The sequence below is a fragment of the Microtus oregoni genome, unplaced genomic scaffold (genome assembly GCF_018167655.1).
Source record: "Microtus oregoni isolate MIOR12 unplaced genomic scaffold, Mior012 000003F_ref0000135, whole genome shotgun sequence".
Taxonomy (NCBI): domain Eukaryota; kingdom Metazoa; phylum Chordata; class Mammalia; order Rodentia; family Cricetidae; genus Microtus; species Microtus oregoni.
This window is the reverse complement of record NW_024543062.1, coordinates 65647932-65675317: the sequence shown is the minus strand read 5'-3', so window position 1 is coordinate 65675317 and position 27386 is coordinate 65647932. Positions and strand designations below refer to the sequence as shown.

The 27386-nt window shown below is 48.8% G+C and overlaps 1 protein-coding gene across 4 annotated transcripts in view; it reads left to right on the top strand.

Moving 5' to 3' along the window:
- The window catches only part of Nav1 (neuron navigator 1), a 174437-nt gene that overhangs the window by 67428 nt on the left and 79623 nt on the right, over positions 1-27386 (top strand). For all 4 annotated transcript variants that reach the window (XM_041649382.1, XM_041649381.1, XM_041649379.1 and 1 more), the window contains 2 exons: positions 3194-3296; positions 7256-7621. In XM_041649382.1, coding sequence (XP_041505316.1) covers positions 3194-3296; positions 7256-7621 — 469 coding nt within the window. The remainder of the gene's footprint in view (positions 1-3193; positions 3297-7255; positions 7622-27386) is intronic.

The window sequence follows — 27386 nt, the reverse complement described above, 5'->3', positions numbered from 1 at the left end:
ATATTACCCCCCCACACCCGAACACACACACTCCATACACACTCACACACTGCACACCCACTCTCACACACTCCATACACACTCACACACTCCACACCCACAAACAACTAGGTAAAGTATCTGTAACCTCTTATATTTATATAAGTCTGAACAGCGAGACCCTTATACACACACACACACACACACACACACACAGAGAGAGAGAGAGAGAGAGAGAGAGAGAGAGAGAGAGAGAGAGAGAGAAAGAGCACGAGCTGTGGAAACATGAGGTGGCATACCCTAGTTGGCCACCAGGCGGCACTGCTGAGACACCAAGGAACTCCAGGGTGTAGCCTCTTCAGGATTGACCCAGTCCTGACGCTGAACAGATCTGGTCCTCTCCATTAAATCAAGCTGTGTCCTGGCCTCCTTGCCTCCCCTAAGCCCACTCTGGGGGCTGAAGGTAATTCTGACACAACTGTCTCCAGCTGGTTGCACTTCTGCACCGTGACTTACTTCCTACCTTCTCAGTGGCACACAGGACTGGGCTGAGCCATTTCGAGGACCTTGATGTCTGGCTTTTGAGAATTGTCCCCCCCTGGGGGGCAGGGGGGGCTACCCCGCTCTACTCTGTTGATGTGGGAAAATGTAGGGGTTGGGGTGGAGGTCTCCGAGGAGACAGAGGGCACCGTGACTGATATATCAAGAGTTGATATATGGTTCTCTGTGACTACCAAGATTTTGGGTTCTAGTTCCCATCATGCCCTGCTGTGCCCCGAGGCCTAGAGAATTAGGAATGAAGCTGGCTGACTGTATGACTTAAACATTTTTCCTTAAAGAGAGGGTGATATTTTTTAATGCCACAGTATCCAACTGCTACACACACATACATACACACACTTTTTAAAAATGGTGGTTGCAGTCATCAACTCTTGGGATATGTTTAAACACTACTGTATACAGTCACTATGCACGACACTTCTGACACAAGGATGTGCTTTCCTATGTCCAAAGAGGTGAGTTTCTTTCAGACTCTAGCCCAACGCTGTGTTACATGCTCGCTGTGTGACCTCAGTTAATCCATCTGATCTCTCCGAGTGTCAGTGTTCTCATCTGTAAAATGGAACAATAGTCTGGATCTCGCAGAAATGTTGTAAAGATTCCACTGGATGATGTGTCCAAAGGCCTGGCATGCCCAGGAGTCTCTGAGTGACTCTCAGTCACTTCCCTCTTTAGAAACACACTTTGGAGATGTGTGCACATTGGATCATTTCCATCACACCCCATAGAAAGCATCACCCTCTTGGGAAGCCCGTACCTTGGCACCATGTTCTAGGTTCCCACATAGGCACTTGAGAATTAAACGTTAAAATATATAGGTGTACACTTTCTGACCCCGTGTCTCATGCCAAGCCATTAGTTAGAGACACGGAGCAACTCACAGGTGACACTTGCCAGGATAAACAGGCATTGGCAGCCAGAGAGATGATGCCAGGGCTGTGGACGGAGCGCAGAGCGCTGGCATGGAGGCCTGCCATTTGTCCTTGTTCCTTGGCACCACCATGGAGTGCTGTGTACATGGGACCGGCCATGAGAAGTTAGGGATGGGGCAAGACCCCAAGGGAGGGGAACAGAGAGAAGGCTGGGCCCAGGTTTGGAGCTGGTCTTAGGGGAAGGTATCCCAGAGGCTCTGGGGAGAGCCTTACACCAATGGCTCTGCCACCCCACCCAGCTTCTCTTGGCCGGCCATGCAGTGACAGACAGACACTGAGCTCAGTCTTAAGAAATAAAAAATAAAAAAAAATAAAAACCTCTTATGGGATTAGGAAATGTTCTCTTTGGCAGCCAAAAGGAGCTTGCTCTCCTGCTGAGTCTGTGGGTGGAGAGAGACTGGGGCTGGGAGTGGGAGTAAGGCTGACTTGCCCAGAAGGCTGCAGGGATTGAGGGAGGGAGGAGAGGGCTTGTCCCACTGTCGTCTTTCTGTGGCTGATTGCCGAAGGCTGCCTCTTGAGGAAGATTGGGGAAGCTGGGCTCTGTTTGGTGACAGTGACTTTAGATCCCAACGGAAAGTATAAAGCAACAAGCAGGGCCTTCGTTACGGTGTCCTCCCAGTGCCTGGCACCAAGTTCTGTGGGTGTCTTTGCTGTTTTATTCTTACTCATTTTTGGGTCTGTTTGGGGTTTTTTGTTGTCTTTCTTTTCTGATATAGGGCTCCACTATGTAGCCTTAGCTGGCCTAGGAATTACTATGGAGACCAGGCTAGCCTCAAATTCAAAGAGATCCACCAGCCTCTGCCTCCTGAGTGCCGGGATCAAGGTTGTGTACCACCACACCTATCCCCAAGTGGGTATGTCATAAAGATTAGTTGGCTAGGTCAGTAGAAGGGAGAGGAAGGTTCTTTGCCTTGCATCATTTGGATGCTATTTCCATCCTAGATGGGAGAAAGGATGGAGCTTTGTTTATAGATAAAGGCTCACATTGGTCCAGGCTCACGTCATCCTGCCCAGAAACCAAGTTGAGCAAAGTGGTCCTTGACCCGTCCAGATTCTGGCCACACCCATGCTTCTTCCTCAGTCAGAATTCCAGCTCTTGAATAGGATCTGAACTGCCCCAGAAAATGGCTGCTCATCTCCAGCTCCCATCAGCCACCTCACCTTCAGGAGGCTTTGTCAGGACTACCTCCTAGGCCGCCACAGAGCAACTCCACATGTTCCCAAGCCTTCAGAACACTGACCAGGGACATGTTGATGGACTGAAACCAACCACATGGCAATATTCATACCACGGAAGCAGGCAAACACTGCCCATCAGTGGGTCCCCTCTTCTGAGGGCCCTAAGAACACAGCAGCAGAGTGCTAGCTACCGAGGAGGTTCCAGGGGAGTGCTCCATTTTACTCCACCACAGGAAACCTCACCTGTGACCTCTGCCTCTGCTGTGAGAAGAGCCTCCCTAAGCCAGAGGCAGAGGCAGTCATGCCTCTGAGGGTCTGGAGGGAAGGCAGTGGCCCTGTCTGCAGCCCTTGTCAGGCTTGGTGCTTCAGCAGGCCCAGGGCATTTGCGGAGGCCTTTAGAGGACCTGCTCTCTTGGTCATCTTAAGCGGGTGACCGGCCCGAGGCCTGGCTTCAGGAAGATATGGTCTGGTTCCCCTTCCGTGGCCCCCAGGTTCCTCAGGAAGGCCTTCCCATTCACCAGCTCCTCTGTTCTCCTTGCCAGATCCAGAGTCGCAGAGAAAGAGGACAGTGCAGAATGTTCTGGATCTTCGACAGAACCTGGAAGAAACCATGTCCAGCCTCCGGGGCTCCCAGGTGACGCACAGGTAAAGACTGAGCTGCCCTTGGTGACATCTTCTCCCTAGGTCTGGAGGGCAAGGCCTCGGGCTCACTCCACACCAGGTGGCCTTGTCCTCTGTGAACACGGGTGTTTAGATCCCCACATTATCAGCGCTGCAGGGAAAGGGGAGCCCAGCACCTCAGCAGAAGCCCCATGCAGTCTTATCTCTGCTTATGCATGAACATGGGATCTCAGTTAACTGTATCACCGTGAAAACTGCTGGGTAGGGGTGGAAGACCAGGTGTTCGGTCTGTCATACCTGATCTCTCCTTGGGCCTTAGTCTCCTCATCTGTCAAGGTGACATTGTTTACTAAACACCACATCCTTCTGGGATGCTAGGACCTGGGTCCTCTTCAGCCCTCTGCTAGTCTGTGTCTTCTGGCTACTTCTATCACTCCTGAAGGAGGGCTCAGTACCTGGCAGGGTCCACCTACTGTCACTCACAAAATCAGCCCCATGGTATCCCTCTTGTCTCCCAACCCTTACAGAAACCCCCAAGCCTCCGGCTACAGGGTATGTACCTCTCCCACAGCCCTTTCCCCTAGAGCAGTGTTCTGGCCCCAGCCCCTGTGAGTCAGAATTTCCCATTTGGTTCCTCTGGGCTTCCCTGAGCTGCTCAGATGAGATCATACTGTCAGCCCTAAGGGGGACAGAGGGCCCAGCTAAGTCCTGAGGAGGGAGGTGAGCAGGCAGCCCAGGCTGGGAAATCACGAGACATGGACATGGAGGCTAGAAGCCTGGGTATTAGGAACCAAAGCCTCCTCAGTCAAACTGGAGGTGGGATCCGCTCTGTTGCCTGGTGCTAAAACCTGACTGTAAGGCTGGGGCATAGGGTTAATTGGAAAAGGACTTTCATTAGTTTGGGCATTGTCTGTCAGAGGAGTATCAAGACATACTTGCATATCCTCCAATCAGGCAATGCTCGTCTTAGGAGCCTGCATCCATTGGCTGTAGGTCTTCCTGTTGAGGCTTTCCTCCTTCTCTTACCTCCTGCATCCCCACTCATACCTAGGTAAACCAGGCCTTATTCACAGACATCTAAGCTTCTCCCTGACGACGTAAAAGGAGGTGATTGGGGAGTCTGGGGAGAGTGGTCAGGGTGGCTTCGGCAGTCCCAGGACAGTCTCTATTCCATCCCCCAGGCCCTAAGCAGGAATCAGGTAGAGTGGGGTTCCCACTCAGCTGAATCACCCAGTGGTTTAGCCACCTATAGACAAAATCTTGAACATCCTTCTCTTCACCCCACCCCACCCCCCGACCAAGGAAGTTTCTGGAACATCTCTTAGTGCCAAGTCACCCGCCAACATTGTGCCAAAGAAGCCAAGAATTGCTGAGTCGCTATGAGAGTTACACCCCAGATGACTCACTGCAGAAGTAGGGCAGAGGCAGCTGCTCTATGCTCCTGGTGCCCCAGGCCCCGGGGAAGTAGGGAAGACTCTGCTGCCATCAGGAAGGGAAGCCTGAAGCCTTCCCTTTGTGCTGACTACTTGTGACAAGTGCCCTGAAGCCTCTGGCTCCCCTCTCCCTCATGGAAAAGAAAGGACCAAGCAAGAGCCTGTGTCTTCCATTTACCATGGACGAGGGGTCATTTCTCCTGGCCTTTGGTTTATAATTCTGGTTCACACTTGCACAGTCCAAACCCCAGGGTCCTGACTTTTACGGCTCTTTTGCTTTTTAAAGTACTACCAATCAATATCTCCCTGCACCTTGGAGCGATAATATTCCCTAGGCTAGGAAGAGGACCTGGAGAAGATGCACCTGTTGGACCCACGGGCTGATGGGGGCAGCTGTGTGTTCATACAGTGTGGGGCACCAGCCTTCAGAGCGAACATAGTCTTATCCTCCAGGGCCTCAGGGCCCAAGGGGTACATCTGCCAAGGTTGCTGTCACCCTGGAATTCACAGGGTAACTTAGACTCGGTTCCTTTTTGGAAACTTGCTTCCTCTATTTCTGTAGGTTATGCTTCCTTCAGCAGGGAGAGTCTGGGGTAGGGACTGGGGCTGGAGAGGAAGCAAAACTGACCTCCCCAGGGAGACCAACCTGGTGCTGGGCCCCAGCTGGAGGTCGGGAGATCAGCTCTGAGCTAGAAACCCTTCCCACTGAGACCTAAAGATGGATTTTGGTGCTTTAAAAAATAGAGCCTCAAAATTGGGGAAGAAGTGTAGGCCAGAGACAGAACTGAGTGAGGAACCCCCACTGCCTCGTGCACTTGTTACCATGGTGGACACCAACTGCCCACACCAGTTCCCTTGGATACCTCAGGCTCTCACCATGGTCTGCCGCTTATCCATCCTCTTCTCCCCCCCCCCCCCCCCCCATCATCAGCAGTCACTTCATGGGCAGCTTGTTTCTGTTTAGCGCTTACTGCACAAGGCTCTGACCTTCCTCTGGGGCCAGACAGCCCCTACTGCATTCAGCACAGCCATCCTGGGGTTGTTCCCTGCTGTGATTCCCTTGTGAAGTGCTGGAATAAGGGTGAGAACTAGGGCTGAGTTACACCATGCCCATGGCTTCCCTGCCATCAGGGGCTTCTCTTTTCCCCCAGGAGAAGGTGTCGAGGTCCACAGTGACTAGAAGCTGATGGGGAACTACAAAGGATGGGCCCAGAGGGAAGGATAGGAGTAGGCCATCTGGGAGTACTCAGGAGGTCACTAAATGCCCAGAGGTCAGCTGCAAGAACCCTATCATGCTGATTTTCAGGACTGATGACCCTTCCTCTCATTTTGCGAAGGAATAGAAAGAATATTTTCTCAGGCTTAATAAAGACACCATTTTGGAGGGCTTTCTTTTTTCCGAGCAACTTTATAAAAATAACAATAATAATAGCAATCAATGTCTGCTTCCCATCTCAGTCCCGAGAGTGGAGAGGGATCTGGTCACAGATCAAAGACCTTTCTGCTTTGTTTACCTCATGTCTAGCCATGGGTGGCTTCAGATGACCCAGCTTTGGTGACCCACATACATCATTGATTAAACCCTGTCTGACTTTAGTCAGGCCAAGTGATAGAGAAGGGTCAAAAGTAGCGTGGAATGGCACCATGGCTAGGCTTGGTGAACTTATAAATCACAGCCCGAACCATCCTGCCAGATCTCAGCCATATTTCCTCTCTGGCCCTGTGAGAGAAGGCCCCAGGCTCTCTAGCCTCAGGCCTTCTGGTATTAGCCTGCCTGTAGCTTCCTTGGCCTGGCCTGGTGGCCTGAATGCTTAGGACCCTGGATCTTGCTGTATCTCTTGTCTGTTTTCCTGGGTCCTCTTCTCTACACAGTGAAGGCCGTGTCTGTTCCCTGTTCCTCCACTTCCTCCCCTGGCCTATGGCTAGAACCAGTCTTCCTGGGGCCTGCTTCATATCTCAGGTTCCCAAAAGCTTGTCCTGTACCTTCCACATCCAATTTTAGGTTTTCGTAGATCTGGTACCCGGGAGTCAGCTAGTCCTTTGCTCACTGATAGGTGATGGCCACACCCTTGGCAAAGTGAACAGTCAAAGTCTTCTGAGCTCTGGTGATTAGTAGTAGCCTCCACTCTTCACAACCCACCAAGCCTCACTGGCTCTTTCTGATTGGGTGAGCATCTTGTACCTGTCAGGCCCACTCAGATCTGTATGGCTGCAGCCCTCCCAACTCTATAAACATTACATAGGGGAGGCATTATCCCATCTCACCAATAACGAAGTAGCAAGATTAATTTATTTCTTTGGGCCATTTGGGACAGCAAAAAATGGCCCAAAAAAGTATTAAACACTAGCCATGCTCACAGTGTAGGCTCTTGGGAGTGTATGGGATTGCTATCTTGGCTACTTAGGATCATTTTCCCTCGACAGTCTGGGATTACCCGTCACCAAGGAACATACACTTAGAAGCCTCTACAGAGGGGAATCCCAGTGAGGGGACAGGGCACAGACTGGTTGGGCTGAGGACTAAACCTATGCCATCTGCTCTCTCCACAGCTCCCTGGAGATGACTTGTTACGACAGTGACGATGCCAACCCTCGAAGTGTATCCAGCCTCTCCAACCGCTCTTCTCCTCTCTCCTGGCGCTACGGCCAGTCCAGTCCCCGGCTGCAGGCTGGCGATGCACCCTCTGTTGGGGGCAGCTGTCGCTCTGAGGGGCCGCCAGCCTGGTACATGCATGGGGAACGGGCACACTACTCCCACACGATGCCTATGAGGAGCCCTAGCAAGCTCAGCCACATCTCTCGCCTGGAGTTGGTGGAGTCCCTGGACTCCGATGAGGTGGACCTCAAGTCTGGCTACATGAGTGACAGTGACCTCATGGGCAAGACCATGACAGAGGATGATGACATCACGACAGGGTAAGCACGGGGGCCCTTGGACAGCTGGTGCAGGAGGCATGGGAGAATAGCAGGAAGAAATGGTGGCATGAGATGCCTTAAAAGTGGAGTGGAGCTCAGCACGGGTTGGCTGAGCTGTGACAGAGGGGTCTGCGGAAGGCTGTCGTACACACTGTGACTGCCTCTGCAGTCAGATGTGGCTTATTCTACAGGGTACGGTGGGTGGGGCTGACAACAGAGGAGTTGATGATCCATAAGGATATGCCCTTATTCTCCTCCCTGAGCCTGTCCTCCAAAAAGCCTGGCCCAAAGAGCCCTGGGAACCTTTTTGAGGCCCAGCTCTTCTGCAAACCGGGATAGACTGCAGATTACTTAATTTGCTTCCACATCTGCAAAAAGAAACTGAGAATGTCACCTCCTTCTACCCACTAAGAGCAGAACGAAAGTGCAGGTCAGACGGTGTGGGGGCGGTGGCTCTACTTCCTCTGCCTGGGGTTCCTGGCCTCCTGACCTTGGTCCTTGGTTTATATCCTTGGGTTTCTGCTTCTACAATCTATCAACTCCTAATGCCACATCCTATCCCCTACCCCAGTCTATTAATCCTATTCCCTGCCCTTGGACGCCCAAGGACCCTCAGCTTGAATTTTTTTGCAATAATAGACAGGGTAGACATGGGGAGACAACTTGGACGAACATGGCTATCTTGGAAGTGAAAACAGGACAGGAAGAATTTGAGCTAATGGGCTTCGGGACATTCTGACCAACTTTTTTGAGCCCTGAGGCCAGAAAACTGCATGGTTCTGGAAACTTCTCTAGGGTGTCTCTCAGTAGACTGCCTTCATGGTTTCTTCCTTCATGGTTTTCTGGGGTCTCCACTCCTGAGATACCCCATAAAGCAGCAGCAGCCCTTCCCATGTGTCTCAGGTACCTAGGATCACACTAGTACAAACTGCCACTCCTAACAAAACTCTGCAGCTTCAAGGGCATGGAAAAGACTGAGCTGAGTTTCAGGCCATCCACCACTCCCAGCCCGCAGCCCACCCATGGGGATAAACTTGGCAGGGCTGGTCATGGTCTGTCCAGCTGATGAGGCTGCTCTGGAGCAAAACAACTGACGCATGAATGGCTTGTTTACTGCCTGGCAGATCCCAGGGGCAGTCGACCTCATGCTCAGATCCATCAGCCTGGAGCGGGAGTAGAGAGAAGCCGTGCTGTGTTCAGGCTCCAGCTGCTGCTGTGGTCAAAAGCCTCGGGCGGGGAGAAAGGAGAGCCAAGGTGGCAGAGAAGCTGCTCCCAACAGGCCAGATGCCCTGGGAAGTGCCAGTGTGGAAATATCATGTCCCTGTCTCCTAATGTACCAGCCCATAGGCCAGAGAGAAGCACAAAGCCTATGAGGCTCGGGGTTCAGGACTGTGGTCGCCTCTGTACTCGGGGATTCCAAGACTGGCAGGACCTTCACCCTCAAGGAGCCCCCAGATCTAGCAGCATTCTTACAACCCCACTGATGTCCCCAAAGTATGGGAAGGCACAGGACTCCTGCTGGAGAAAGCAGTAGGACTTCTAGAATTAACTAGCTGTCTGAGCTTGAGCTACTGAGTTAACCTCTATATTTTAATCTATCAGCTGAATGCAGATAGCTGTAGGACAATCTGTGGCCTGCTATGAAGATAAAAAGGGTTAATATATGTAAAAAGGCAGTATAATTCCTGGATCAGTGTAATTGCTCACTGTTTAGCTGTTGGGACTATTAGAGTCCCAGAATGATGGACAGACACGCCCTTGCCCTCAGAGAGTGTATAGTCTACACTGATCCCCACTCAGAATCAGCAGCAAGGCCAGATCTAGTAGTAGCTGATTAAAACTGGGGACATAGATAATGAGGTGTGGGGCACAGAAGCTAAGGGGACGAGGGGAAAGAAAAGCACTTAGCTCCCACCTCTTATCCTCTTTTCTCTGGGCAATGTGTGTGCCCTTGGTTGCGTTAAGTCAAGACAAAGTCGCGAAGACCTCAGCCTCTCTACTCCCCGACAGCTGGGAGGCCAGGGAAGCCTGGAGTCCTCATGGAGAAGATATGACAAATGGCTGTAATGACAACATTCACAAAATAGATGAGAGCACGAATTGCAATGCTAGTTTGCAATGTCATTTCATATGTGTCTTTTTTGGCCACTTTTCAATTAGTGGTAGCTTTTCCCTAGTTTTAAGTGTTCTTCATCCCCGAGTACCTGTACAGGACCATAAACGTAAGGCCATCCCAAATGTGCTTAGGATGTCAGCATGGGAGGAAATCAGTTCATAAATGTGCTTAGGTTGTGAGCATTGGAGGAAATGAGTTTATAACATACACCGCTGCTCCCAGTTAAATGTTTTCAGATGACACCTTGTGCTTTTATGTTAAAGCAGGACAGCCTGGATTCCAGGAAATCCTTAGGTGGCCCAGCAAACCTAAGCTGCCCTTCCTCGGCTTCCATTAGTACTCTCATCCCCTTGTGGTTCTCAGCCAGATTTCCTCATCTATAAAATGAACTGGTTAAGAGCACTGACTGCTCTTCCAGAGGACCTGACCTCGATTCTCAGCACCCACATGGCAGCTCACTCCCTATTCTAGGTAACCCACGCATAGGGACTCACGCTACCTCAGTCTTTTTGTGGTGTATGCTACCCAGCATAATATCATCGAAGCTCATCCCTATTATGTCAGAATTTCCTCTTCATGGTTCAGTAGTGTTCACTGGTTGTGTGTGATAAGTACTTTTGGATTCCCGGTAGTAGGTTTCTCCACCAACGCAATAAACCAGATCAAACTGAATTAATAAAGCCAGGTTTAATCTGAGCAAAGCATTCCCAGGTGACTCTCAAGCCCTGCAGAAGTGAGGCGGGGGAGGAAAGAAGAGAAGTCACACAGACCTGTGGGCTTAGTCTTAGAAGCTCTGGAGGAGGAGCCGCTGCTTGGCAGGCTTTCTGAGGGGCAGAGTTTGGAGAGGGAAGAGGGGGCCTGAAGCAGGGCCTCCAACAGAACATCATATACTATATTTTGTTTGTCCTTTTATCTTTTTAGCCATCTTCTAGGTGCTGAGAATCCTGTTACCGTGAACCTTGATTTTAGTTCTTTAGGATGTATACCCATAGAGAGGAATGGCTGGCCATACAGTGATTCTGTGGGTTCTCTTTTGAGGAACCACTATACTATTTTCCACTGAGACTGGACCATTTTACATCGCCATCAGTTCTAGATTCTTGAAAGCCTTGCTGTTTACTAGTTTCTGGTTTATAAAAAAGTAGCTATCTTAACTGTGCTAGTCAGCTTTCTGTTACTACAGCGAAATACCCAAGATGCTTCTTTAAAGAGGAAAGTTTTGTCTGGGTCAGGGTTTAGATATTTCAGTCTCGTTGCTTTGAAGCCCTTGACACTGCAGCACATCCTGGAGAGAGGACTTGGTGTCACCAACTGCCCCGTGGGCAAGAACAATGTCTCACAGCCTTTAACAGCACACTCCCAGCAACCCAACACATTATACTAGGTTCTGCCTCCTAAGGGTCTATAGCCCCCCCACACTTTCTAACACATGACCTCCGTGGAGCACTTAAAATCCAATGGATGTAAAATAAAATTTCATTGTGTTTTTTCAGATAGATTTTTTTAGTTTTGTTTTGGTTGAGGGATTAGTTGGGGTTCTTTTGGTGGTTGTGTAGTTCTGGTTTTTGAAACAAGGTCTTATTCAGCATAGGCTGGCCTTGGACTCACTATGTAGTTGAAAATGACTTTGAATGAATTCCTGGTTCTCCTGCCTCCACCTCCCAAGTTCTAGATTATAGGAATGTGCTACCATACCTGACTTTTGTTTCGTTTTTTTTCCTTTGATGAAAACAATTGTACATATTTCACTATAGGTGCACAACATGATCCGATCTATCCATCAACTAAGACGTCCTTTCTCTGTGTTGGGAACATTAAAAATCCTCTCCAGCAGTTATTTTGAAGCATACAATTAATTGCTGCCAACCACAGAACATTAGAAGCTATTTCTCATACTTTAGTAATGCCATAGCATATTAAAATTTACTCTTGGGGCTGGAGAGATGGCTCAGAGGTTAAGAGCACTACTTGCTCTTCCAAAGGTCCTGAGTTCAATTCCCAGCAACCACATGGTGGCTCACAACCATCTGTAATAAGATCTGGTGCCCTCTTCTGGCTTGCAGACACACATGTAGACAGAATACTGAGAATACTGTATACATAATTAATAAATAAATCTTTATTTTAAAAAAGTTACTCTTGGGGCTGGAGAGATGGCTCAGTGGTTAAGACTATATGCTGCTCTTGCAGAGGACCTGAGTTTGACTTCTAGCACCCATGTTAGGTGGCTCACAACCTCCTGGAACTGCAACTTCAAAGGGATTCCATGCCTCTGGCCTCCTCAGGCACCTGTGTTCAAGTACATGTATAACAGACATACACACACTTACTCAGACACACACTCACACATACACACACACAATTAAGAATAAAACAAATCATCTTTAGAAGTTACTCTTCAGTCCCAGCCATACTTCTGTGCTTGATAGCCATCTTCCCTCACCCCGTCTCCCTCCCACCCCATATACTGTTAGCCATCCTCCCTCACCCCTCCAACCACATACACTATTAGCTTTCTTCCCTCACCCCCTCCCACCCCATACACTGTTAGCCATCTTCCCTCACCCCCTCCCAACCCACACACTGTTAGCCTTCTTCCCTCACCCCCTCCCACCCCATATGCTCCCTAGCTCTAGGAGCTACCACTCTGCTCTCTCCTGGTGAGACCCACTTTTCAGCTTCTACATGTGAGTGGTACAGGACCTAGGAACATGAACAAGTTTCACTAGCCTTCTTGCCTGACTGGTGCAGTTAGCCCAGAATTCTCCATTTTCATCCACGTGTCTGCAAGTGGCAGAATAGCATTGTCTTTATGAGTAAATAACATTCCTTCATGGATGTATGCCACATTTTCTTTATCATTCATCCATCAGTGGGCATACAGGTTGGTTCTGTGCCCTGGTTATTATTAATTGTTCTGCTGTAAGTGTGTGAACGCAGTTGTATCTTCAGTATACCCAGTCATGGCATTGCTGGACCACAGGGCAGGTCTACACCATTTCTAATTGCATGAGGAACCACCATGCTGCTCTCTGTGATGCCTGCCCTAGTTTTCATTTCCGTCACCATCGTGTAAGAGTTTCTCACTCCACAGCCCCAGCCAGTATTTTCTGTTTTCCTCTTTTTAAATAATAGCCTTTCCAATAAAGAGGAGGCAATGTCCCATTATGGTTTTGGTTTGCACTTCCCTAAGGACCAATGGTGTTGAACATCTTTAAGTGATTATTGACCATTTGGAGTTCTTCTTTGTAGAAACGTCTCTTCAAAACCTTTGCCCTTTTAAAAGTTGGGTTTTTTTGGACCTTGCTATTAGGAGTTCTTTATATATTCTGGGTAGTAATCTTTTATCACATATATGATTTCTCAATATTTTCTACCATTCTGTGGGTTGCCCTTCTTTTTATTGATGGTGTCCTTTGATGCACAGACACAAAGCTTGTTTGGGCTTTGGTTTGTGGCAAGGTCTTATTAAATAATCCAGACTGGCCTCAAACTCAAGATCTGCATGCTTCAGCTGCTCAAGTGCAGGAGCTGCAGGTTTGCTGCACCAAGCCTGGTTCATGGTGTGTGTGTGTGTGTGTGTGTGTGTGTGTGTGTGTGTGTCCGTGCAGCTCACACGTGTGTGTATTGGGGGTTCTCACTATGTTTTTAGTCTGGTTTTGAAGTGCTGGCCTCAAGCAATCCTCTTCCCTTAGCCTCTTTAGAAGCTGGGGCTCCAAGCATGCACCATCTGCAAAAGGTTTTCACTACAGAAAAGTCCAGTTTCTGATTTGATTTTTTTTCTCTTTGTTGCCTGTGCTTTGGGTACCACATCCAAGAAGGCATTGATAGACACAATGGTATGTAGCTTTTTCTCCTGTGCTTTCTTTGAAGAGTTTTTATAACTAATTAAAAAAAATCTAAGCATCCTAGGTCTGCCCAGACCATCACTGCTGCCCCAGGAAAACACATTTTTCTAAAAGTTCTCCCAACAGTTTAAAGATCTCATCTTGTACAGAAATGTCTATAGTAGCCTGACAGCCTCTTTCAGCCTCGGCTTGCATGGGCACAGTGGTTTGTATGGGCACAGTAGCTTGCACGGGCACAGTGGCAGGGACCTCAGTCCCTTTCACGTGGTATTAAGTTCTATGACAGAGTTCTTAATATGCAGCTGCACTCTGCTTCATAACAGCTCCTGCTGGTTAATTCAAATATTATCATCATCATCTAGGAAAACTGAAATAAATGGAATTCCTCATTTGAGTATGATAGTAGGTAACGAATGATTGCTCAGCTAGTCTACAGGCAAAAAAGAAAAATATGCCCCCACCTAATGTTAGTACTTTCTAAAATGAATCAATTTTCCAGACCCCTCATGTCCTGGCGCCCCTCCCATGGAAATTCTCAAGTTGTCAGCAAGCTACTTAAAAGTTGGCACCTATGCTAATCACCTGCTTGACACCAGAAGCAGTCCTGCAGGGAGATATTCAACCCGTAGCACTGCAGGCTGTCACAGATGACAGCCTGGGACATTTTTACCCCTTGAAAAGACAAAAGGAATTTGTTTTTCTAAAAATAGTAGAGTCTGGAATTTAATCTAAGTAAGAAGATAAGGCTCCCAGCCATCTGTCCTCCCCATTCCCAAGCTTCCAGAGACAAGCGGGAAGGAGCTGAGGCCAGAACCAGACTCAGGTGCTGGGGTTGAGATGGAGCATTTCAGAGAGACAGGAATTCAGAGTCCTCCTCACCCTACCCTACCCCCATCCTATCCCGGATGTGGTTCCGACTTGGGTCTCCATGTCTGTCTGTGTTGGGGCTGGTCTGGGTGGGCTGTGTTGGAGCTCTGTGGCAGTAACGGATGGGAAGCCGAAGGCCAAGCCAGCCATAGCCCTGCCAAACCCCACAATTCCAGGGGTGTTGTTCACAATGCAGAGAGGTGTGCCATCTGCAGCATTTGCTGGACTGCCATAGCACAGCCTATGCCAAGGGCCACGGAGCAGTAGACAGCATCAGCGGGCTCCATCTTGAGGGAGCTGTGGGTAAACACAGAGGGATTGTGGTGACTGTCTGCCACATCCGTCTCTTCCAGGTGGTGGCCGCGCTCTGTGTGTGGCTAGATGTTCCAGCTCCTTGCTTCCTCTCCCATCCCCTCCTTTTTCTCCCTCGCCTGTCCTCTTGAACTGTGCTTGGGGGCTCAGCAACAGATGGGATTTGTTTCCTCTTTGGCTCTAAAGTATCCTGGCGTTGAAAAATGTCAAATAAAATAAACTGTGGGCCCCTGCCTTCTCCCAGACTGGCTCTTTATCCCAGAGGCACTGAACTCAAATCTTAAAGAGACACCTCCAGTCTCATAACACAGCCTCCCACCTCTGCCTCTTAAGAGCTCCATCCACTGCTCTCCAGCTTAGCCCACACCTGACTACCAGGCCCGAAGATGCTCATCCAACTCTGCCAGGGACAAGAGTTCTGCATGGGTACTGGGTTTGCACAGAGAGATCCTGCTGAGTGTGGTTGGGCAGGGAAGAGATGTCCTGAATCTTCTTCTGCCTTTGCCTTCTGTTTCCTGGCTAGTCTCTAGGCATCCCACTGGTGGGCAGCTAGACCAGGTCTGTCATCGGCCCATGAGAATGAAAGGGGAGAGGGGAAGGAGTTACACATGGGGGGAGGGGAGGACCAATGTTCAAGTGCAGGAAGAAAAATCAGTTTGTCTCCTGAAGGAACTTCAAAGTTAAATAGGAGGTAAGGGGCTAGGGATGTGGCTTACACCCTTGCCTAGTAGGTGTGAGGCCCTGGGTTCTATCCCCAGGTACTCTTCACATCACTGTAGTCAAACACCCGAGAAGCAACTTAAAGGAAGAAGGTTTATCTTGGCTCACCAGTCTATCGTGGCAGAGAGGCAAGGTGACAGGAATGTGAGGCCACTGATCATACAGCCACTGTCAGGAAGCAGAGAGCAGACAGGACGTGGACCAAAGGATAAAACATCAAGCCCTACTCACACAATGACACACTTCCTCCAAGATTCCACCTCCTAAAGGTTCCACAACCTTCCAAATGGTGCTTCCAAGTGCTTCAAATGCATGAACCTATGGGGAACATTTCACATTGAAAACTTAATATCCTTGAACTAAATAAATGAATGAATAAATAAATAAAATAAATAAATAAATATTAGATCGGATACTTTCTGGGTCTACAAGAAATGAAAGGATGTGCAGTTGAAGTAGATAATGGTTGCTGCCTCTTGGGGATAGCACCCAACAATTGTTCTGCAGATTCGTATACACAGCTGTGGCTGTTGAGTCTCTGCATGGGAAAAAGCAGTGGGTTAATTGTAGAATCTGGAGTTCAATCCTAAGAATTTGTAGTTTGATGTGTGGTACTAAGCAAGTAATCTAACCTCTCTGAGTCTTAATTTGCTCATAAAAACAAAACTAAAGCTAGGCATAATGGTGCACACCTTTAATCCCAGTAATTGGGAGGCAGGAGTAGGTGGATCTCTGTGAGTTCAAGGCCAACGTGATCTACTTAGTGAGTACCAGGCTAGCTAGGGCTACACAGTAAGACCCTGCCTCAAACTAAACAACAAAACACAAATAGATTTTTAGCCAGGCTATTAGTGCACACCTTTAATCCCAGCCCTTGGGAGGCAGAGGCAGGCAGACCTTTGAATCTGACGCCAGCCTGGTCTACTTCCAGAATAGCCAGGGCTACACGGAGAAACCCCGTCTTAAGACACAAAAACAAGGGGGCTGGAGAGGTGGATTAGTGGTTAAGAGCACTGGCTGCTCTTTCAAAGGGCTTGGGTTCAATTCCCAGCAACCACATGGCAGCTCACAACTGTCTGTAACTCCAGCACCAGGGAAACTGATTCTCCCATACAGGCATACTTGCAGGCAAAACACCAATGTATATAAAGTAAAATTAATTAATTTAAGAAAACAAACACAAATAATAAAAATAAAATTATTTTTGCCCTGTAGAAAAGATATGTAAGAGTACTTTGAAAAGTGTATGGGATGTTGGCTTCAAGTATTTATTCCAATCTCAATTTAGCATTCTATTCACTTAGCTAATGATTTTTGTCTTAGTTAGAGGTTGTTACAATATCAAAATAAAATTCCCTTTCTCTCTCATTCCCTTCTTCCCCTTCCTTCCTTTTATTTTTGAAAAGAATTTAAAGATTTATTTTACTTTATATGTATGAGTAGTTTGCCTGTATGTATGCATGTTTGTATATATTTATGTTATGTATGCATACATGTATGTATGTATTATGTATGTATACATATCTCAAGCATGCCTGATGCCCACAGAGGCCAGAAGAGGGTGTTTGGTCCCCTGGAACTGGAGGCACAAATGGTCATTGTATGTGTTACCGATCAATTGCTGTGATAAAATACTATGACCATGACAATTTATAAGAAAGCATTTAATTTGGGGCTCATGGTTCCAGAGGGTTAGAGTCCATGGCATCATGGCAGGGAGCATGGCCACAGGCGGACAGGCATGGTGCTGGAGCAGTAGCTGAGCTCTCACATCTTGGTCCACCAGCATAAGCTGAGAGAACTAACTGGGAATGGCAACCACACCACACCTCTGTTGACAGAAGTGTCTATCCCACCTGGTCCCACAGCCATTCAGTCCCAAAGAAACACACAGAGGCTTGTTGACCTATTAGCTCAGGCTTCTTATTAATTAACTCTTACATCTTACATTAACCCATAATTCTTGTCTGTGTTAGCCACATGGCTTGCATCCTCTGCATCTGGTGACAACTGCAGACTAAACCTTTCCTCTTCCCAGAATTCTCCTGTTCAGGTTGCCTTACCTTTATACTTCCTTCCTGGCTACTGGCCAATCAGCCTTTTATTAAACCAATACAAGTGACAAATCTTTACAGGGTACAAGACTATTGCCCCACAGCACACCTCCTAATCCTTTCCAAACAGTTCCACCAACTGGGAACCAAGAATTCACATACATGAACCTAAAGTGGGCATTCTCATCCAAACCACCACAGTTGTGAATCACCATGGAGATGCTGGAAAATGAAGCTGGGTTCTCTGTGAGAGCAACTTCTGACCCCTCTCTTTAGTCTCCTCTACCCTGTTTTACAGAGTCGCATTATGTTGCCCTGACTGGCCCCAGTGTATAGTCCAGTCTGCCTTTGAACTCTTTGTATGTGTACGATAAATGTGTGTTTATGTGAGTGTGTGTATACACTCTTTATTTATTTATTTTTTTAGACAAGGTCTCTCCCAAAATTGAAGCTCACTAACTGAGCTAGACTGGAGTCAGTGAGCCCCAGTGCTGGCTTTAAGGATGCTTACTGCCACGCCTGACTTTTTTACATGGATGCTGGAGAGCCAAATCCAAGTCCTCATACTTGAGTGGCGAGAACTTTACCAAACAAGCCATGTATCCTTATACTCTTAATCTTCTGCCTTCCATCACCAAATTCTGAGGTTACAGGAATATCCCACAAAACCCAAACTGAAACAGTCACTTAAACTTGGTAGATGATACACTGAATTTCGGCTTTGACTTCTCTTTTGGAGTGGTCTCATTGTTTTTAGTGCTATCCTGAGATCCCTTTAGTTCTCCCGGCATTCAGTTAGTTAGACAGGCTTTTGAGAGCAGGCTTATCAACACAGGGCTATCACGACTGTCAGAGCAGCAGAGTGGCTAAAGGCACACAGCCAGCCTGCTGGGTTCCATCCTGCCTCTCCCTTGTCCAGCCAGGTGAGGTTAGATGCACGCTCTGGGTCCTCTTTTGGTGCCACAGCTGAAAACTGTGGGCGACAGCAGAGAATTAAGTTTGTTGCCGTATCTACTCTGGAAGTATTTACAAGTGTGTGTTTGCCTTCGTGCTGAAAATGATGTTCCTAATCCTCACTGGGAAAAAGAGGAATTTATTTGCTAAGCAATGTGGACTTGTTCTGACCCCTTTCACTTGTGCATGCAATGTTCTCCTCCGCCAAATGGTGCCCACATGTGGCTTGGGATGTGAGTCATGAGTACAGCATGTAGCATGTAGAACTAAGCTAATTGTAGGATGGAGAGATGGTTCCATCGCTGGGTACCTGCCCCTCTTCCAGAGGACCTGAGTTTAGTCCCTAGCATTCACATTAGGGTGGCTTATACAACCACCTCTAGCTCCAGCTCCAGGGGCTCTGATCCCTTCTTCTGGCCTCAGAGAGCACTTGTATCACATGTGTACACACACAAACACACACACAATTTACACACACAAGCATTCACACACATAATTAAAAATAGAAGAAATTTATAAAACAAAGAACTAAGCTAATTGTGCACAGTTCACAGAGGCTGGCCTTTTCCCCATCATGACGTGGCTCATTGTGCTCACTGTCCCAAACTCAAACATCACACAAAGAGTAGTGTGAGCTGGTCTCTTAGCTCCTTGTGTGCTGCTATAACACGATGCCACAAAGAGGTCAGTCATGAAGAACAGAAATTTATTTCTTACATTTCTGGAAGATGGGAGTCCAAGACGGAGGGACCAGTCTGCTTAGGACCTTCTGAGGGGGAAAGGGAAGACCAGGGGAACGAACATACATGAGAGAGGAGGGCTTGACTCATGCTTTATCTTAAACCTGCCTCCACCATAACCAGCCATGAATCGATGCTGCCGTGGCCTAGTTACACCTTTCCTACATCTTAACACTGTCACTGAAGATTTTCCAGCACACATTCCCCATCTTACATGATCCATTAAACCGTACAGGTGGGCAGCTCCAGGGGAAGCAGATCTGAGGCAGGGATGGCATGGGCCTGAGAAAGAAGGTGGGGTGTGCACAGGTTATTGCCATAGGCACCTGAGGCTTGAAGATTTCTAGGAGGTTAGTGACCCCGCAAGGGTCCAGCAAAGAAGCTTGGTCATTTATCTTTCAGCTCCCGCTCATTATTGAACACAGCAGCTCCTAGTGGCACTGAACGGCACTTTTAGCTTGTTCTGGCTGGGTCACAGACTTAGGTGTCTGTAGGAGATCAGTGAGGGGAGAGGAGGGGAGGGGAGGGAAGGAAAGGGGAGGGGAGAGACAAAAACACCATGAAAAGAAAGTAAGAAGCAAGAGTGGCAAGGCGTGTGTAGAATCAGATTTTGGGCGTGGGTGTGATGGACGGGGCTAATTTGAGAGAGTCCTTGGCTCCCAAAATTCCATTCGTTCTCAGAACACAATAGTGGACCATCCTCTGTCTGCAGAATTAGTGGGTATCTTGTGCTGTGTCTCTTAAAACCTGGAGTAAGCCAGGTATTCCAGAGGGGCTGCTGGATGCGTGCTAATTACCATGGCAACTGATGCCGACTGAGGAGTGGCCCCTCCTTTGGGTGCCCTAGTAACCTACAATCGAGCCGCTGGGGTTTTCGCTTAGTGTGATGACATGCACTCTGGCTGGCAGTCGGGGAGGACAGGCGTTAAGGGAAGCTGTTGAGATGGGTATGACTTTTCTCTACCAGCCCTGCCCACCTGTCCACCTGTCTCCCTGTCCATTCCTCTCTCCTCTTTCACTGTCAACCCCTCTTTTGTTCCACAACCCATGTTTGGTTATGCACCAGCTGAGCTCGTATGTGCCTGGAAGTTTCATGTAAGCTGACGTTCCCCAAAAGAGCACAAGTTTGGAAGTGTGCTAAGCTGGGCAGATACCATCTCCAAGGCTTCAGGAAAGCCATTTATGCTAAAAGTATAATCATAATATGAGACTATGATTGTTGTTGGAAGGCAACAGGACACAGTAGATATAATATACATGGCATACAGTAGGTGCTCAGTATATGTAAGGTACTTGGTATGTAGTAGGTGCTCAGTACTTGTTTATATTCTCCTTTCTCTTGACTTTCTAGAAACCCAAAGCTATAGAGGCCATCTTTGAAATAGCATTTTCCTGCCTTGGAGGCGATGCTTGATTGCCCTGCTCATCTTTCCCAAATACCCTGTCATCAGGGAGCTTTCCCTAATCTACCTCATTAGCATATGATTGCTATCTGACTCTGGGTTGTTCAGAGCCTAGCGTGTACAATTTGCACTATAGTAAAGAAAGGCCTATCGCACTTTTATGATTCCCTGGCAGTTGTAAAGGAGCAGCTTATGAAACACTAACATGGAATTAGCTCATTTACTCCCAACAATATGAATTAGATATTCTTTACCTTGATTTACAAGCTAAGAAATGCAACTCAGCCTAACTCACTTCAAAGTGGCAGACTCCCAGCACAGCCCAGGCCTGACTCCCATCCCAGGCTACCACTGCCGTGCTATGTGGATCTTCTTTCCTAAAACCTGGGAGCATGGCGGAGAAGGGATCACATGCCTTCCACTGGAATAGGAGCTTTGCAAACACAGACACCCTGTCTTCTGTCAACAGCTTGGGCTGCTGAATGCCCAGGGAACCATCGCTAGAGACCCCTGCTGGAATGCCTCTAAGCAACCTCTTCATCTTCCTCACTTTGGGGAGCCACAAAGTGGCCACAGCTGGGAGCTCTGGGCCAACAGCAAATGGGCAACCCAAGCCACTGAATGTGTGTCCTTGTTTGAGCCTTGTCTGGCTCAGAGACAGAGCTGTCCCCTGATACTCCTGAGGGACCAGTTCAGGCCTCTGGGCTATCAGATGTCTCTGGTCAGGCAGCAAAGGGCCATTCACTGCAGCTGAAGAAAGGCCAGCAGCCCAAGCAGGAGGCTTACCCACCAGGCTCTGCAGGAGGATTCCCCAAAAAGGTCTGAAGACAGAATTACTCATGCTTCACTATCCTGGTGACAATGGAACAAGCACCAGCCGATGCAGGAAAGTCTGGATTTGGAAAGCAAAGTAGAAAAGAGATCCAAAGCATGGCGCTATGTCAGAAGTGGACAGACACTCACTGAATATGCAGAGCGGGCTCATGGAGAGAGCAGGCTGGAGAGGGTCCCCGTGGGCATGTACCGTAGAGTGAGCCGAGCTCGGTGCATACCCAGGAGCTGGAAGGAGAGGTGGACACTGTGGGAAGCCCTTCTGAGCTTGTCTGAGAGTGGCCAGATGTAGAGGCAGTGCGGGCGAGGTCTCTTGAGGATACACGGCCGCCTATGCACCAGTCTATGTAGGGCAGCCACATAAACAGTGTTGGGAAGGGGGAGGGACTTCCAGGAGGAAGTGAGTGACCTTGCACGTGAGCCAACACAGGGTGAACAGGTGACATCTCCCAGCCTTCATGTCTCCCTTGTCCAGTTTGTATTCAAGGCATCCTCCTTGAGTTCTCCTCCATCTTGTTTGGCATCTCCAGCCCTGAGACAGAGCCCTAGCTCTGTCTTGCTCATCCTTGCTGTTCGCTCTTTCACACCCCCCTTCTCACTGCTCACCCCCTCGGTACCTCAGTTCCTCCACTGCCCGCCTGACTTCATTCTCGGACACTGTATGACAAGGGGCAGTTCAGGATTGACGCTCTCTACCCACACATAGGGCAGCTTGCAGCAGGGATTCCCAGGGCCACTGATGCTCCACTGAGTGGTATTAGGTGAGGGACGGGGTTTATCTGGCTGTCATTTCCCACTCCAAGCCATAATGAGGTTGGGAAGAAGGGCCCTGGGGATAGCCAGTGGTTCCAGCCCAGGCTGCCTGAGCTTTTCCCAGATATCCCGTTTTCCGGAGTTGGCCTGGGCAAAGCCCTTCCATGTGTGCCCCAAAGACTCAAAAGACTGCCCCATCGCAGTCTGGGAGGCAGCAGCTCTACAGTCTCTTACGCCTCTGTCAGCACCTGTGGGTAGTTTCCTTTCCTTGGGAAGCAGAGTGACATTCTGTAGAACTTTCTAGAGCTTCATTGACTATGATTCAGTTTTCAGTTTGCTGCTCCCTCCCGACCTGGGATGCTACCTAGCCTGTTCTTGCTTCACTCTGAAAAGAATGATGGTGCCAATGCCCACATCGTGGTATTTGTTTCTACATTCAGTGTATGCTTTATAGAATACCTACTGGTGGCAGTCCCTGCAGACGCAGAAGAAACCATGGGGCTTGTTCTTAAACTCGTATAAAATACATAAAAATTAAAATATACCCTTAAATGATGCTGCGCTATGAGGAAAAACCACAATTGAGTGGAGGGCAATGGGTGCAGGCCATTTGAGATGGGGTGGCGGGGAAAGCTTTCTTTGCTCCCGCAAATAGAAGAGCACGTGCAAAGGCCCCCAAGGCAAGAGTAAATATATGTTGAGGGAATCAGAAGGAGGTCAGTGTAGCCGAAGCAAAGTAAACAGAGACAGCGTTCAGAAATGAGGTCAGGAGTTAGCTAGGGGCCAGGTGTGCCACGATGAGGGCTGTCTCTTGTACGTGAAAGGAGAAACCTCTGGAGAACTTCAGGGAAGGGGCGGTGCAACTTACTGTGTGATCACAGTGACACTGGGGGAACCAGAACGTGGACAGAAGACCTCGGCAATAATACAGGCAAGGGCAGATGGTCGTCGCCCCTGGTGTAGAGGCCGAAGTATGAGGGCTTTGGGGATCAAATGAGATGATATATGTACAGTACCCATAAACACACTCAGACATGCTCATGCTCACACCGCTCCACGCATCTCCCCATCCGACACCCCCAGCTCATCAGGCACTTGCCAGAGCAGCAACCTCCCCCACTGCCCTTTCTTCTCCCTCCCCAGTGTCCTCTGTGTCTTGCTCCCAGGGATGGTAAGGAAGGTCCATGGAGATGCTAGCTCACCACGGAAGATTATTGAGACTCCCTTCTCTGCATTTCCCAACTGCAGGGGTGGTGGGAAAGGCGGGTTTTGGCAAAGGTTATATAAATATTTGCTGAGCAATAACACAGCTGGGAGCAGGGCCCCTTCCTTCAGCTGGTGCCTTTGCCACCCTAGAGAAAGCTCAGCTGGGACTAGGGAAGGGCTTTGGAACTCTCCACTACGCATCTGCTGGCTCTCAATGCCCCCATTCAAACTGTTCCACAGACCGGCCTTCCATACCTTCCGTTATGTGCCCTGTGCTGGCCCTATGGAGGGATCCGGCCAGAAGTGATACCACTGTCTGGAGAAACCCTAATATAGAAATCAAGAAACTTGTGTTTGCATAGGAATGCCATGCACATCAATTATTCTATACGGGTCTTATCTGTAGGAGGGCTGTGGCTGGGCACAATGGCCTTTCAAGTCTTTTCAGTGCTGATCTCTGAGTTGAATCTGGTTCAGGCTCCCTGGTACCACCTCCAGAAAGAGGCCTGGAAGCTGTCTGGGCCTTGAGGCGAGAAGGAAAACTCATGCCAAGAGCTATGAATGACCTCAGACATAACCAACAGGTCAAGAGATTCACTCGTGATTCCTGAGCTAAGACTGACATCATCATGCCAGCACCTGTGGGCAGATTGCCTTAGGCCACTCTTTGAACCCTCCCGGCTATAAATGAGCTAAAGAAAGTGTAGCGAAAGCTACCTGGCCTTAGATTGCTAGGCTGTTTAAGACAAGAAACTGGCTGGGCAGTGGTGGTGCACGTCTTTAATCCTGGCACTTGGGAGGCAGGGGCAGGTGGATTTCTGTGAGTTTGAGGTCAGCCTGGGCTACATACAGAGAAAGTTCCAGGACTAGATATTTCTCTCATTCAAGATTTGAGAGTCTTTGGGAGATCTGGGGTAGGTCTTTGAATTAAGAAAATTTTTTAACAGTTCTACTGCGGTATGGAAATAGGGGTCCCCTTGCTAATTCCCTTTCGCAAATCCTTCCTCTCTCCTTTTCCTAGCCAACCAGAAAAGAATTCATTCTAGTTTTTCTTCCTTCCTTCTTTTCTTCCTTTTCCTTCCTTCCTTCCTTCCTCCCTCCCTCCCTCCCTCCCTCTCTTTCTTTCTTTCTTTCTTTCTCACTTTATTCTATGCCTGTCACTGCCAAGACACCAGTGGCTGTACATATTAGCACACACATTTGTCATTTGTAAATTTAGGAGGCTGAGACAGGAGACTCACAAGTTCAAGGCCAGCCTATGCTATATAGTGAGATATGGGCCAGTCTGAGCTATGTGCACAGTGAGACTCCGTCTCAAACAAATGACAAAAAATGGAAAATAAAGTTTTCACTATATTAGTTCAAGTGTATGGAGTGGTTTCCGTGCTCAACCACCCACAGGCTTGGAGTAGGATTCTCTGACAAGTTAGGACCTATGGAGTGGGAAGGGTTTTTCCATTTGAGAAGTTCCACAGCCTCCGAGTTGGTGAGAAAGAAGAAATCAGGAAGGTCAAGGGACAAAGTGGAAATCGGGTATGTGGTCAGACCCCAGATAGGTGATACGAGGCACCAGAAACTCTTAGACAAGCGACCTTAGAAGGCAGAGCATGCCATATTACCTGACGAGTATCTTTTGCTTGCCCCGTTCTAACCAAGCATGCCGGTCTCTGAGGTTACTGTCAGGAACACAACTGGAACCACTCAGAAACTCTTTTAGGTGTCTTTACTGAAAAGGGGACATTGTTTAAGAGGAACTCAGGCCTGAGCCCAGACACCTGTCAGGGATCCTCAGGATCAGGGAGGTGGGGGCAGGGAGCACAGATCATCCTCAGGAGCCTGCTGAAGGGCTCATGCACATGAATCTGGGCCCTCCGCTCTGCTTTGGACATTCAGTCTTTCCAAACCTCAGTTTCCCCTTTGTAAAGAGGCCCTCTGGTACTGCTGGCATGGGAGATAAATGAGGTCATAGCTCCTGAGGGATGCCAGAGGAGCACAGAGGGCGTCTATCTGGCACACATAGGCCTTTTTCCTCTCACCCTTGCTGGCTGGCAGTTCTTTCTGGAAAAGTGCCTGGTACCCAGCTCCCTTTCAGCAGGTGTTTTCCCTTCGCTCAGAAAGAAGCACTCAGAGTCACCCCTTCATGCCTCTCCCCTGTAGCCAGGGCCACCACGTCACCCCCATTCTGCTGCAGCACCTCCGTGGTGGGCAAGGCCAGGGCCTCTTCAAGCGCAGGAGTAGAAGGAATAGGTCCATCCATGGGGAAGGCTGCTTTCTTGACTTCACAAAAGCCAGGCAGCATTCCTCTTCAATGCTGCAGTCCAATTATCAAAGTGCCCTGACCTGTGGGCTGAAAATAGCAGGTGCTAATTTGCATCCTATTTATTTAAGTAGTGAAGCCTCTGGAGCTTGCTTCTTCCTCTGTAAAAGCCCATGCTAGCTTACACAGAAAAACAGGTATGCCATGCCGCAAGGTTTAGCTTCCCCTTGGGGGAGGAAAGAGGAACATACAGAGGGAGTCTCCCGTGAGACTGAGCTGAAGTCCGGCTGCTCAGAAATCCATCTTAGGGAGGAGGGCTCTAGAGATCCTCTTAAGCAAGGACCAGAAAGCTGAGAGCCCCTACTTGTGGCTAAGCGGCTGGTCAAGACTTGTTCACATTATGGCCTCCTCCCCCCAGTCCTTTTGGGGGCAAGAAGAAGATGGAATCAGAGGAGGCTGTTGGGGAGACAAGGGGCAGGTATGAGGAAGAATATGGCCCTGTCGTCTCTGGGTGCCTGTGAAGAAATGCTCAGGGACCTTATATGTGCCAGCAGACACGTGCACACACACACACACACACACACACACATATCGTTCCTCCAAGTAAACTCCCACCCCTTACCCTTCCTCAGATCCTCCCTCCAGCTCTGACCAGAAAGCCACAAAGAAAAAAAAAAAACCTTATGGAAAACCTACAGCTCGATTTGGAGAACAACATCCCCTGCTGATGACATTCTTCTGGCTGACACAGCCATTTTATTCAGGATTCACGCTGGCTGGAGCTAAAGAGAATCCCTCCTGGTGCTATAAGCTGTTCCCCAGATGACCCAGGCCAGCTCAGCACAGCAGTGGGGCCAGACCCCCCCCCCCCCGGGAGAAGGGACTGTACTCATTCTCTCTATGTAGTTACGGGTGAGCATGAGAAGCCCAGGACGGTACCAGGATGTGGAGCCAGGGTAGGGGATAGATCCAGGATGGAGGAAGGTATTAGAGAGACCATTTGCCTAGCTCTTACTTCCTGCAAATCTGGTGTGCTTGAGAAGTGCACCACCCAAACTCCTTGGAATATGTAATAAGGTCCCACCATGCTAAGAAGGATAAGTGGAAAGATCACCCCAGAGTTCCCTCTTCTTGGATCTCTAAGTGTGTTTGTAGAACTTAACAATGGCCTGCACCTGTAGATAGAAACCCCCTTCCCCTCCCCCAGCTCAGCCTATTCAAGGACAAAGGTCCCTAGAACTGTGATTCATTCCTTGGAGCTGTAGCCCCAGGTCAGTGCCCCTGGGCAGTTACTGGTCTGGGAAAAGAAGAACTCAAAGCCCCGTAAGACCTTCCTCAAGACTAAGAGGAGGCAGGCTCTCAGAATATCAATCCGCTCCTTCCTAAAGCAGGTGGCACGAGGTCTAAGAGGACAGAGGGGTTCAGACCCACAGCGCTGCTCAGACTCCAGAGACCACTGCATTGTGGTTCACAGTCATTCTAGCTCAGTACTCATGGGGCTTTTTAACACTTGTAAAAATTTTATTGATGTGTGTGTGTGTGTGTGTGTGTATGTGTGTGATTGTGTGTGCCATGGCTTATGTATGGATGTCCGAGAAGGATTTGCAGCGGTCTGTTCTCTCCTTCTACCATGGTTGTCCAGGGAGTTGACTCCAGTCTAAGCTTGGCAAGAGGCTAAAGCCATCTTGCCGGCCGCATCGTTGC